This window comes from Drosophila teissieri, chromosome 2R (genome assembly GCF_016746235.2).
Source record: "Drosophila teissieri strain GT53w chromosome 2R, Prin_Dtei_1.1, whole genome shotgun sequence".
NCBI classification, from domain to species: Eukaryota; Metazoa; Arthropoda; class Insecta; order Diptera; family Drosophilidae; genus Drosophila; species Drosophila teissieri.
The window spans coordinates 13,642,825-13,656,579 of NC_053030.1; the positions used below are offsets into that span (position 1 = coordinate 13,642,825).

Below are 13,755 nucleotides of genomic sequence, written 5' to 3' on the forward strand. Positions count from 1 at the left end.
CAGCTTGAGATCTTTAATAAAAAACATATCTTCTTGATAGGAATTATAAATATCAATTTGAATTCCAGTTTTATGTTCTACATTTACTATTTTCATATTCATAAATCATGTTCCTTGTATTCCCATATTTCACCAAGTACATGCTTCACAGCTGCTACTTACACACATTGCGTTTTATTCAGTTTTAAATTTATATCACATTAAATTTTAAATTAACAGAATTACAAAAGTTAGTCGATTCGTCAGTTAATGCTGCTGCAGCTGCAGTTCTCCATTTACAATCATCATAATTATTACATTTTCAATTATCGGAAGCTAATTGGTTCTGCCGTCTGGCGAAGGCGTCAGCGGCGTTGACAGGACGGCTGGGGATGGTATCTCGTTAATCGTTAGCATACACATACATAGTCAAACATTTAACATAAAGTCACACTTAAAGCTATCACTAAATTGGTTAAAAGCTAATTGCATCAGAGTCAGTCAGAGAGATGTTGGGACCTTATGATCTACGTTTTCCAGGTGCGACACCTTCTTGTCAGGCTTACGGGCTAGTTCGTTGGCTGTTCCTGTTGCTGCTGATGTTGCTGCGCGGATTCGCTGGCAGTGGCTCCTGCCAGAGCAGTTGATGCTGCACCTGTTGCTGCAGCTGTTGCTGCTGCGGCCGCCGCTGCTGCGGCAGCTGCTGTTGTGCTGGCCGCCGTCGCATCCAGGTTGAGTGTGGTGCTACTGGCTGCCTTTTGGTTGGGGAAGAGCACCGAGTAGGCCGGCGGCGGATCCAGCTCCTCATAGTTGGGCGGCGAGGTGGCTCCCAGGTGGTCCCCGCCACCGTTTCCTCCTCCATTGGCAGCGGCCAGCGCCGCCTCCCGCTCGTTGTTGACCGCATGCTGCGATGCGGAGGCTGCAAGGGAACGGATGGATTCAATGTGAGAGCTCAAGCGACAACACAGAACTGGGGATTGGGTGTTTGTTTAGTTGGATTTGGATTGTGAAAGTGTTAGTCACAGTCAGAGCACAGCACGTGAGTCGTAGGTTCGGTTTATGATGTGCGGGGAAGAGAACAATGGGGAAACTCGCATAAATACATCGCCAAATGACAGTGGCTTACTTTGACTAGACTATGGTGCAATTTAACGTACCCCAGAGGCCGCAGATGAGCAGTGCCCCGCCGCACAGGAGCATGCCGAGCATCAGGTAGCCCCATGGGCCGTACTTCGATAGGTCCGAGTGCAGGCCGGAGCGCGTCGAGTTCCGGCGGGTGAAGCCGCTGCCGGCTCCCGTGCCCACTCCCATTTCAGCCGTATCGTTTTCCGGCCTCTGCTGATCGCCCTCCGTGACCAGGCTGGGCCCAATGGAGTTCGGTGACCCATCGCCTCCGGGCTTCTTCATATCTTTGGTGTGCACTTTGCGCAGCGTGATCGTCGAGGTGACCGTCGAGTTGTCCAAACCCACGGCTCCGTCGCTTCCGTTGCGCGGCAGATCCTCCGGTGCCGTTGGTGCATCGTTGGCGAACAGGTTGCGGAACACCTCCAGGGCAAACTGCTCGAAGAGATCCGACTCCAGGCCGGCGGCGAGTTTGCCGGCTCCCGGGCGACGCTGCTTCGAGCACAGCTCGTAGTCCTCATCGCTGTCGTACTCGTTGCTGTACGGACAATGGCGGATCCCGTCGCAGGCCAGCTCCTTGGAGATGCACAGGATGGGCTCATCACTGAAATTACAAATGGCTGTCATTAAATTTGTTATGATAAATAGACTAGTTTTATTGCTCTTCAAGCCACTATTAAAAATGCTGCTTCTGTGTTAAATATTTAAATATGATTAAATAAAAAGTAAATGACAATTTACATTGAAATTTGTTTGTTATTTTTCTTAACAAAGCTTGACTCGCAAAACTTTAGTTCAACTGCATACTTTCGGGCTGTGCATTGTTAAATGTTTTACTTTTAAGTGCCATTAAATACTTCATAAAGTCGTAGCTTACAAGCATTAAGATTACTTTAAATGTAAACGCTTATCGTATATTTAATCTAAGTAAATTCAATAGCAGCTTAGTCAGTGGAACTGTAACATTTAGTGGCCCAAAACGAACTCAAGTCTAGTTAGGAATAGACGCGTGTAATCCGACTCACCCGATCTTCAAGCACTGGTGCTTGCTGCCATCCTTGCACTGCTCGCCCTTGCCCAGCACAGTGACCATCAGCTTGGAGCGCAGGGCGTGCTGACCGTGCTCCCAGACGATCTTGACGCGGCCGTGGAAGAGCCGCACCGGGTCCTCCATCTCGGAGGCGGTGTCCTCCAGCTGGCAGGGGTCCACTCGCCACTGGGCCGTGTGCGGATCCAGCGAGCTAAACTGTTGGGGTGAAGGCAAATAGAACCTTTTAATTATGGGGGGCTGGCTAAAAGCGTGGCCTAAGTGCGTACTGAATATTTGCCGCGAAACGTGCGAGCAAACAGTTTACACGATCGAAATGCTAATCGCTTAAATTCTACTCCCCCCTGCGGCCACGCCCACGACTCGGTGACGTGACTTGAATGGCCAAGTTCAACAGAACGATCAAAAATCAACGATCAAAACTGCGAATGCAAACACACATAATGCAAAATTAAATATTTACGCTGGAAAAATACGAAAAACAAAAAGCTGTGAAAGCCACGCCAGAAACGATAACTACGCTTCGCCTGAGAATCGTGGGGCTTATAAAAATAAATCCATTAATATCGGCGCCATTTCACGTGCAGAGCGTAGATATGCCATCTACATGTGCATATATACAAATATATATGTAAATATATATCTACAGATATTATAGCAAATGGATACGGGTTCAGGCTGCTTTGTACTCTCAGGTTCAATAACTGCGACGACTTTTGTTGGTCGGTAGTGCCCATTGTAGGTACACTCGTAGTAAACAACAATTAACCAGGGAGTGTCCGCAGCGACAACGGTTAAACCAGTTTTCCCTGCGATAAACACTAGATTACTAGATTTTCCAGTCAGCTCATTAGGAAGACGATTCTGCTGTAATTATGCGCCTCAGCCATTTGCACATCTCACCTATTCTGCGATGACGGAACAAAGAAACGCTCTATTCTGGACATGCAAATGTGGACATGCGTCCACTCCCTCGGGTCCCCAACCCATATCCATTGGTTTTCAGTAGCATAGTTGCCTTTATGGCGACGCCAACTGTCAGTCACTCAGTCAGGCATTCCGTCATTCAGTCAGCCAAGTCGACGGATTTATGGCGACGCGACGCATCAGTAACCGAAAGTGTTGCTCTGGGACTGTGGTTTCAATTGCTTTTGCTGCTGCCGCTGTTGCTTTCCTGGCCAAAAGCTGCAAACGTGTTTCAAATACCTAAAACACCAAACAACCAAAAACAGAGCTACGAAAAAAGGCCCAGCAGAATGGTAGAAATGGGCGCGCTTATGCAAATACCGAAACTTTTCTGGTTTTTGCCTGGGAGTTTTGGCGCCGCAGAAAGTGAAACATTCCCAACCAGCTGGAGTTCAATGTCAGTGAACATTGCCTTAATGGAAAGTTTCTTATTTAATCGAGCACAGAACACCTTGACAATGTCAACCGATCAGCTGACGAATTACGCTTGGCTTCGCATGAGACCTGCCGGTAATTGGAGACAATTTCAGATGTCAAACTGTCTCATCGGAAAGCCACAAAAAAGTAACAATGTCAATCGAGAACTTAAACGTATACGCTCGATAAGTCCGCTTATGAGAACCACTTGTAATGCAGCCTGCCAAACTTAATCTATTTGACAATGGGAATGGGAATTGGAATTGGCGGCAATTTTGAACAAATCGTGATATATTCTATGCTTTGTGGAATAAATTTGAGCAAATATAGAAGTGACATAAAGTAATTACCGATGAAGTCACAATGGTTCTGATTTCATTTCTTACATTCTAGGTGTAGGAGAATCCCGAGCTGCGGAAAAAACTAGCTACTTGCTCTTGAACCCAGCTATTTGAACTTCTTGATCCGATTCTCACACTTGAGCGCTGCGCATGCGCACTCAAGTGGTATATTTTTAACGCAAATGAATGCGATCAAGAAAATGGCAAATAATTCGTGCGGAAGGTGCAGAAAATGGCAAGCTCACACTAATCAGCGAAAAAGAGTACACTTAAGAAAAAAAACTGAAGATGGAATTACAATCAATATCTACATTACAATGCCTAAACTATCTAGAATATATGCTAGACCGCCTAGTGTTTTTTCAAGTGGCAACCTTGCCACCACAAATGGGCACTAAGGTGAGTTCACTTACTATGTTCAGAGGGCAGGTGCGTCCCAAAACCCGCGAAGGCGCCGATGAGGCGATGACCCTCGTCGAGTTGGCCAGCTCTGGGGACTCCGACATTCCGCCGGACTTGGCCGTGCGTCGGAGTTTGGACGAGTTGTTGCCTCCGGCTGCGGCAGCCATGATGTTCGTGGGCGTGCTCCTGGTGGTGGCCGCATCCAGCGGCTGGCCGTGCGGCAGTTTTGGCAGGATGAGGCGCACAATGAAGCCATAGTTGGGCGGGGCGCTCAGGATGCGGGAACAGGAGGCGTGCTCCGCGCCATAGAGTCCCGGCTTCAGTTCGATGATGAGACTAGATTCTTTGCCATCGCTCTCGATGAAGTGCTCGTGCTGAGCGCTGCATAGTGGCTTGAAAGTGGGATGGGACAGCAAGTCGCCTGCAAAGGGAGAGATTCGAATGGGATCAGTACGTGGAGTAGATGCCTTGGGCGTAAATTGACACGGGTCTGTTAATTTCTACATCAAATGGGCCTTTCTGATGGATGGTCGGCGTTTGCGGTCGTTTGTATGCGGAATCCATCATCCCAACTAAGCGCATTGCATGCAGACGAGGTTCGCGAGTTGTCAATCAATAAATAACTCACAGCTTGGCAAATAAAAATAGCTAATTAAAACAAAAAGAAACCCACAACGGCTGCTGTGACAACTCTAAAAATAAAAATTTAGTGTGAATTGGCAGGGAAATGGATGGGTCGCCAATTTCGGGTGACGAAACCAAGCCAAACCAAACACAGTTTGGAAATTCAATTAATAATTGAATGACTACGCTTACCTAAAAACACAGAGCGAGCGAGCCTCGTCGTCTGTTCAATTATTTTGCACTCGATCGCGAACTTTGCGGCGCAAAGGTTATAGATTCATACGAGCACTATTAAGTACTTCAATTAATAAAATACAAATACTTGGACCAAGCGCATGGCTGTGGAACCAACCACTGGCGTGTAGGAAAACTACTTTTGCATTGTGCTGGGAGGTAGTCATATTCACACACATCCATATTCTGGGTCACTGACTGCACCACATACGCGTGTGCACGAGTATATAGCATTATTATTATTATATTATTACCCGAGCGAGCTGTTGCTGCAACCGACTTATTGTTTGTTGTTTTGCAGCCGCCCTCGCTCTTTTTTCCACTGGGCAATTGCCACACAGCTCTTGCGAACTATTAAACATTTTATTAAACAATTTGCATTTGCTCCATGCACCCAAGTCCGAGTATGATTACTCGTGTGAGTCTGTGCGAGTGCAATTTACCGGCTAATTTCCATTTCGAACTTGACATTAATAGCCATACCAAGCGGCTCGAGCTGTCCACACGTGCTCGACTTTCAATCATCATTTCGGCACAAATGCAAATGCACCCATTTGAACTGGGCTAATGACAGGCTTTCGTCAGTTTTATGGGCCAATTATGATTGATTTGGGTAATCGATTCAGAAATTGTTCTAGGGAAAGTCAAACAAGTAGTACTTATTCAGCTTTCCCACACAATATGTTCAATTAGGCGCAATTGTAATAGAATGAAAAGCCATTAGCACTGTAATACAATGAATTCCATACAGTTAAGTAATGATTAAGGCCCACTTGATGGCCAGCCGAGTGATCTAAAGCGCCAGCGTAACTGCTAATTGGGTTAAAAGTGCACATATGTACACTCCCAGCCAAATAAACACATGAATCCACAAGTTATGTTCGGCTTTATTTGAGGTTAATGCGGGGAGTTCATAGAGAAATGGGTTTACGATCCGGGCAACCAGCCAAGCGGGCAAAGAAAGAAAGGGCCGACAGTTCCACCCAATTTTTTCACTAAATAAGCCGTTAATAATTTGTCTACGTTTTCAGAGCAGAACCGAGTGTTACTCACTTTTTGGGAAAGCAGATCGCTTTCCCGGACCGGGGAAAGTCGAGTTCAGGCAAGTTAAGGGGGCTAACCAAAATTGTCCGTTAAGCTTGTACCTATTGCCCAAATGGCTCCAACATTTTCGTTTTGGGCAAGGTCAGGTTAAGCGACTCGATTACACAGATAAACATCAAGACAAACAGCTAACAAACCAGCCAGCAAACTCACAGACAAACATGGAAAACACTTAGCAGCCAACTGTGGAGCACTGAGGAAAATTGTTAGCTTACAAAATTCTCTCGAACAAGAAAACTAAATGTGCTTGGTAGTGAAATCATAAACTTTCGTAATGCTGCTTTACAAGAATGAGACTCCTGACTTATGATATAGTTTACCATATATTTTAGTTAGTATTTAGAACTACTGCTTCAGTAGCCACTGTACTGCCGATTTTTCAGTGTACTTCTATATATCTGCCAATATCTCGCGATGTGTATCTTTGGCTCTTAGTGTGCGTGTGTATCTGTGTGTAGGTCAAGCAGCGGCAGCCACTTGAATTTGAAAAGGGCACATTAAAATGCGTTGTCAATGCCGATCCACAAGTTATGGTGCTATATACAGTCCCCTATGTCGAGTGGGCCAGTTTCGAGTTGTTGTTGCCGCCGTTGTTTGGACTCAGATTCAGATTCAGATTTAGACAAAAACGGAACTTGGCCAAGAGCAAACTGCAACTGCTCGTGCAGAGATTGTCAAGCGGTTAGAGGGTTTCATGTTATTTTTTTCTGCTTTTTTCGAGTTTTTGAGTTCTGCTTCTCGAGTGGCGACTGGGCATAATAAATTCTGTGGCTGCCACGCGATGCGGACGCGTGTTGCATGCTGGATGGATGGATGGATGCTGGATCCTGTGTTCTGGGCTCTGCTCACTCGTCATAATTACGCCCGGCTGCCTGCGGAAGGGGGCGGGGAAGTGGGGAAAAGTGGGCGGGGGCGGAACAGTAAAAGCGCACGATGGAGAGACACTCGAAAAAAAGTTGTTGTTAAAAATTACACAACACTCGGGCACACAAACGGCAGGCAGGCATACATACATACACACATGCGGAGTGAGCGCCACTCGACGCACAAACAGAAACAAACAAAAACAGTCTGCAAGTGCAGTTTGTTACACTCTTCTCCACGGGGGGCTGCCATGAACCCACAAGCCCTTCATCGAACTTGTTAAGTTTCACAATCGAATTACTGAATCGATAAGTTATCTGCAAGGCAAGCGGAATGATTTATATATTCTTTACTCCCTGTAGGGTTTCCCAAGTCAGGCATGCATCGGAAGGTCCTTGTCTTCGAAAGAATGCCAGTTAGTTGGTACAACAACATTTTGATATTTACTTATCAATTTATTGTGACTACATTTCATGTAGCTTCCTTATAGCAAAGTGTCTTAATTTGTCTCTAGTCAATTGTCAGCATAAAATCTGCTATCAAATCTACTATTAAACATTACTACCCTTTCCCTTCTCCTTATAAGTAATAATAGTAGTTTGTGGACGGCCCATTTCCACGTTTTATAGAGCATTAGATTTTCTGCCATTGTCGCTCATCATTCCGTTTCCTTTATTTTTTTTGTGAAACAGCTGAAATTGGGTCAACTATCAAAGTCAGAATGGCAAGGGTTAAGTGCTTGTCCCTCCTCTATCTCTGTCTCTTTCGCTGTCGCTGTCTCTGTCGCTATCTCTTTTCGTGTCTGTGGCTCTCTATCTGGCCTTGCAGCTTTCCCGCTCTCCAGCTTTCTTCTCCCGCTTTTCACGCCACCCCCACCCCCACCTCCCATCCCCACCAAAGTGCGGCCGACTTTGGACAGCGCGCTACATTTCCCGTTGGCCAATTTTCCTAATAGGTCAAGCGAATGTGTCATCATGTTGCTGTTGTTGCTTTTGCTTCTGCTGTTGCTGCTGCTTCTGTTGGCCACTGTCGTTGTTGTCGTTGTAATTTGTCTGTTTGCACAGCTAAAGAACGACAAAATAAATAAATTGTACAATAAACAAGAACTCAGGCAACTCGAATGGCCAAGGAACTGGTCATTTGTTGCTGCAGCTGCTGCATGTTGCTGCTGCTTCTACTTCTGCTGCTGCTTCTGCTGCTGCTGCCATTGCGTGCAACACACTGCCAGACCTAACGGCAACTGTTGCTGCTTAACTGGCCAAGCAGTCAGCGGAATGGCGGCGGGTCGAGGCGGAAGCCAGTTGAACATGACTTCTAATGGCCACATACATAAATCAAAGCCCCATTTTCAGTGCTTGGCAGAAAAAACAGTATTGAAAATGTTGAGAGAATAAATGCACAAACGCCCGAATTTGCCATTGCTACGCTAGCCGAGTGCCAGCTATTTTCCTATCGCTCTTTTTTTTTGTTTTTATGAACAATTTGCATTTTAATTAAGCGAAGGCAGATGCTTTATCGCTGTCGCTCTGGCAAAAAGTTTGAATTGGAATTGTAAAATGTAGAATGGGTGGGTGGGCGTGCCACCTAATTGAACCCAGATGACTTTTCGAGTCGCGCAGCAGGCAGCTTCTATCCACAGCAGCCATATAAGCCAAGACTTTGGGGGAACTTCTCCAATCCAATCCGCAGATGGCTGCTGGCAACATATGTTAATTCTACTTGATATTCTCAACGGCAACGGCAAAACAGAACTGGAAACCAGTTTGCAAACATGTACATGGCTAAATATACATATGAATGTTTATGACTGGATAAATAACGCTCTTCGACTCGGCGGCTTGTTGTGCTAGCCAAAAAAAAACGTTGGAATAGAGTAAACACTATTCCAGATCAAGATTCGGTGTTAGATTTCGATTTAGATTCGGGGGAGAAACTCGTGTCTGCGCACTGCACAAAATTGTTGGTGCTCATGCTCATAATGCTCATAAATTGACAACTAATAAAATTTATAAACATTCCGAAACAGAAAACTGTATTGCTTGAACTTGATCTTCTGGTTTTCTTATACTCAGTCAGCATTTAAGCTAAATATTACAGGGAAGAAAAAATCTGATCGTTTGGAATACTGTTCCTAAGTTTCGGTTTCAAACTCTCCATTCTGAATATTTTTTTATTATCATAAAGAAAGGATGTATCTTTGATCTTAGTTCCCATTTCAGTTGATCTAGTTTCGCACTGATGCAAACTTTCCATCTGAAGAGGTCAATGGAACACTGGCCCTGGCTGGGATCTCTGTGAGAATCAGCAACCATTAACATTTAAGTTAACCCCTTGTTGCAACGCCGGCGATCCAGACTCGTAGTTTGCCAATCTGCCTCTTTGTTCGAGCCTTAACTGTATTTCAATGACAATGAGGTCGTCTGGCGGTTGGGTTGCGTTTTCTTATTTTCTTATTTTCCGTTCTCCAATCTCCGCTTTGTGTTTTTTCAGTTTTCTGTTTCTGTTTCAAGTTTCACTAAAAATAAAGAGTATTTTCTTTTATTTGCATTACATTGTTTTTCAACTTTTAATTTCATGCCGCAAAACTTCCGCGTGATATATTTACGCCCTCTAGCCGCGTTTTTTTCTTTTAAAGCAACCCGTGCCAAAAATGATTCACGGAACTTCACGCTTATCAGTATCAGTAGGCTTTGGTGACTAGCAATCGAATTTGGCCTTTCGGCTTAAATTAAAGCCAAATCATTTTCGATGTGCCATGTGCACGGCGGGATCGGTCAAATGCGGTTAAGATCGAGTGAGTGGGGGAATTGCCAACCGGTTTCCCAAACAGAAAAAGCACAAATAATCGGTGATAAAATTAAAAGCACACACAACAAATGACAGTGGTTCACAACGCTCTTATTCTAAAGCCGCGGATATGGGATGGGTGACTAAAAAAGTGGCCATAATGGCAGAGATTAGAAAGGCAGTGGTTAACTACAGTCAATACTCGAGAACGCAAACTACGGATGGTGGCTGTGAGCTGTTTGGCTTGGGTGACTCTCAAAACTCTAGAGCAACGTAAACTCTTAGCATTTAGTGTTGTTAGCCAAATTTCAGGTTTTGGCCAGCTTTGAATGTTGTTATTTTTCAAGTTCGATTCTTGTAACTACAGTGGATATAGGGAATATGAGATTTCTAGCTGAAAAAGTTTTATAATTTGGGGATTATAACAAGAATAATTAAAGAATCTGTCACATAAAAGGCAAATGGTGTTATATGAATAGAATTAAAGTAATAATCTTCCAATTTCATGTCATGATGATTAATTTCTAGTAAATTCGAAAATTGTCATGTACTTCTTAGGTATAGAATACCTATTACCCATTTACTTTCTCGAAATTACCGTTAGTTTGAGGAAAGTCCCCACTTAAGATGTTCGACTGTATAGCGAGAAGTGAAACCCAAGTCTTGAAGTCTTGTGAGCGTGGGGGAGTACCTCTTCTGGTCAGATCTTGTGACCCGATACTTTGCACCGATTCCTCGAATCCGGTAATTATTAAAGCGACGAGCACTTGCGTTGCCTCGGTTTCCCCCATCCTCCCATTATGGAGCCCATCCTACCATCCCATCTTCAATCCTCCCACCCTTTCACCATTTCCACTTCTTTTCTTCACACCGTTTGCACACAATGCAGCGCAGTGGCGCCTGATTAAGTCCCCCCACCACTCCAAATTTCCCATGCACATTTTTATCCATTCTTTTTTCGCAACTAACCGAATACCGCTGCACTTTGGACCATGGCGGCACTGGCGGCCAACAGAGTGATCAACGCCCACGCGCAGTAAATGTGCAGAATCCGCGGGCTGTTGCGTCGCTGTTGCTGCTGCAGTTGCTGCTGCGCATGCGCCTCATGTTGCTGTTGTTGCTTCTGTTGTTGTTGTTGGGCGCAGCGGACGCAGGCGGCGGTCGCCATGTTGCTCTGTTTTTTTGTTTTTGTTGTTTATAGCTGTTATTCAGTATATTTTTGTCGTATTTGCGTTTTAAAACGGCTTCTCCTAGCCGCCGATCGTCGTTTGGCTTTGCGTTTTGCCTTTACTATCCAATTTCACTCGGCGTCGGGCACTTAAACAGTTGCTTTTTGCGATATTGTCGATTGAAATTGCGCAATCTAAAACTAGTTCGCCTAGGATCAAGATCCGTTAATCGCGGTATCTCACTCGCGCGCCCTTTTCTTTCGGGGGGTTTCTTTGAAAAACAAGGAGCCAAGTTTTCTGCGCCGCCCTCGGCTTCAGCGACTGGGGGCCGAAGACTTGGAACGCTGCTCTTTTTTCTCGCTTTGCGCCGCTGCTCGAACTCGCGAACCTGCTGCGACGACCGATCGAATTGAACTGAGCGCAGCTTTGGGCTCCAACGGCGACGTCGACGCCGCTGCCGCCGCAGAAAGCGCGGCGATCTCTTTCAGTCTCAGAGAGCCACAAGCGCGGAAGCCCAAACTTACGCTCTTTGCAGAGAGCTCGGCTCGAAATAGTGACAAACCCACTTAAAAAAACGATGTATTTATAGTCAAATAATATAATACTAAAATTATAAAATCCAATATCTGAAATTAGTAATATTTTAATAAAATTGTGGAAAACAATAAGTCTTAGATGACTAATACGCAATAGGGAAATACAATTTTAAAAAATTCAAATTTATAATAAGTTTATGAACGCGTGTATAAAAATCCTTTAACTTTCATATCCTTTGCTGTATTGGAAGGATTTAAAAAGTTGTTTCATATTTTTTATGTTACCTGTATTTTGTTCAAACGCTATAACCTTTTTAATCGTAGATCATTCTAGTGGCAATATATCTTCTAGACTGCATACAGTCCTTGACCCACCCACGATTTCTGGCTGTGCACAGCTCGTAAACAACTGTAACTCTGCAATTTAACTAACAAAGCGAACAGAAAGACACGAGCCAAGGAAGAAGCCAAAAGAGAAATCGTGAAGGAGGAGAAGGAGGAGGAGGAAGCGCGGGTGGTAAAGGAGGGGAAGAGGTTCTCCTTCATCTGCCACCTACAACAACAACAATAACAACAACAACAACAACAACAACAACTGCAACAACAACATCAGGCATGAGCAATCAGTGCAACAGTGCCGCCGCTCTGCTCTGACACATGGGAGCTTATGGCGTCAAACGGATTTTTGCATTTGCATGTTTTTGCCTTAGTCTGTGTTGTTGTGGCCGTGTGCTATATTTTTTGCGGGCCCCTTGTTGTTTCCCTGCGTTTTTTCTCTTTTTTTCGGGAGCGGGGGTCTGTAACCCAATTTTGAAACGAGTCAAGTCGATATGCGAACAGAACAAAGTGTGCAAAAAAAAGCAGCAGAAAAAAATCGCAAAAATCAGTAAGACGCATTGGATGTGGGAGATGTGAGAGACAGAATGCGAAAATTACAGCAAAAGACGTTCTCGTTCGAGTGGGGCAGCACAAAAATCGAAAGCAGTTCAAACAACATGTGTCAAAAGGGATGAGCACGGAATACATCTCCAGCCAACGAGATGAATGCACGCCGCACGGTCCCCGTGGGTGTGTGTGCATCTGTGTTTGGGCCAAATTGGAGTTTACCTTAAGCCCGCCCAGATGACAGGACGCCTCGCCTCCCAAGGCCAACCGACTCGGAAATTGGGTTGAAGCCCCGTTGATCCCCGTGTATCTTTAAAGGCAGCGCGGCGAGATACAAGTTTTGTGTCATGGGGATTTTCGGGAAAAAGCTTCGATCTCTTGGCCTTGTCGGGGAAAGAGATATAAATTTGGTTATTATTAGCCATAAATGACTCAATATTAGTAGCTCTGGAACACAAGCTATCTGTGTATCTAACCCAAATCTGAATAAATGAAAATTATCAACTTTGATCGGATTATACATAAAACGATTGCCTTGTGAATAACACAACGTTTTGATGTAATAACACTTTGATAGATCTAAAGGTTAAAGACTAGACACAGCACTTAAATGGTTAAGAGGATTCCAATCCCTAACTATACTTAAAAGCTCAATCAAATCTTATGCTCGTCAAATATTTGGGATAGTTCTTCGTTATTTCACCATAATAACGTACTTTTTATTATGCAATGTACTTTTACAAGAATTCTTATCACTAACCTATGGGTAAAGTATCGCTTTTGCAGGCAGTAATCTCTCGAAGATTTTACAACTTTCGCGACGTTTGCAAACACTTGAGTATTGTTTGTCTCACTGCGAACATATTTTGAAAAAAGGCTGGCCCATTGCATAAGTGAAATAAACATACAAAACGGACTGCCCGACCCGTCGTACCGCCCCATGTGAGAAACAACGCACTCTTGGCAACAGCAGCGCCAACTTGGCCGGTACATATGCAGCACTACATGCGCATATGGCCAACGTGAAAAACCTGGCTTCGTTTTACTAGACTGTGTACTGCAGTTTTTGTGTGTGCTGTTATCGCTGCATTTGGCCGTTTGCCAGTCTTCGCGAGCTGCGAGCAGCTAGTTGCTGCTTTTGGTCGCTTGTTGCTAGTTGCCAGTTGCAAGTTGCTGCCGGGGCAGCTGTTGTTGTTGCTGGCGTGCGTAGTTGCGGAGCTAAAAATAAACTGCATGTAATTATAGTCGCGGCGACTTGTTGCACCTACCAAGTGGTT

The 13,755-nt window shown here is 44.7% G+C and overlaps 1 protein-coding gene across 2 annotated transcripts; it reads right to left on the minus strand.

Moving 5' to 3' along the window:
• Positions 1-155: 155 nt before the first annotated feature.
• Positions 156-11,461, minus strand: LOC122613755. 2 transcript variants are annotated; one of them, XM_043788120.1, is made up of 5 exons: positions 10,858-11,461; positions 4,287-4,696; positions 2,127-2,347; positions 1,137-1,705; positions 156-898 (listed from the first exon to the last, which is right to left on the minus strand). In XM_043788120.1, the coding sequence occupies exons 1-5, from the start codon at positions 11,054-11,056 to the stop codon at positions 549-551; spliced, it is 1,749 nt and encodes a 582-aa protein (XP_043644055.1). In that variant the 5' UTR covers positions 11,057-11,461; the 3' UTR covers positions 156-548. The 2 variants fall into 2 exon arrangements, with proteins under 2 accessions (XP_043644055.1, XP_043644056.1); XM_043788121.1 differs by having other exon boundaries at positions 770-898; positions 1,106-1,705.
• Between the last annotated feature and the right edge of the window lie 2,294 nt (positions 11,462-13,755).

Bases quoted from the DNA above. Each gene is read 5' to 3' on its own strand.
- LOC122613755 (XM_043788120.1), bottom strand. From the start codon at position 11,056: ATGGCGACCGCCGCCTGCGTCCGCTGCGCCCAACAACAACAACAGAAG. The intron at 4,697-10,857 runs GTTAGTTGCGAA...CTCCCTTTGCAG, and splicing joins CCAAAGTGCAGCGGTATTCG to GCGACTTGCTGTCCCATCCC. The intron at 2,348-4,286 runs GTAAGTGAACTC...TCACCCCAACAG, and splicing joins GCACCTGCCCTCTGAACATA to TTTAGCTCGCTGGATCCGCA.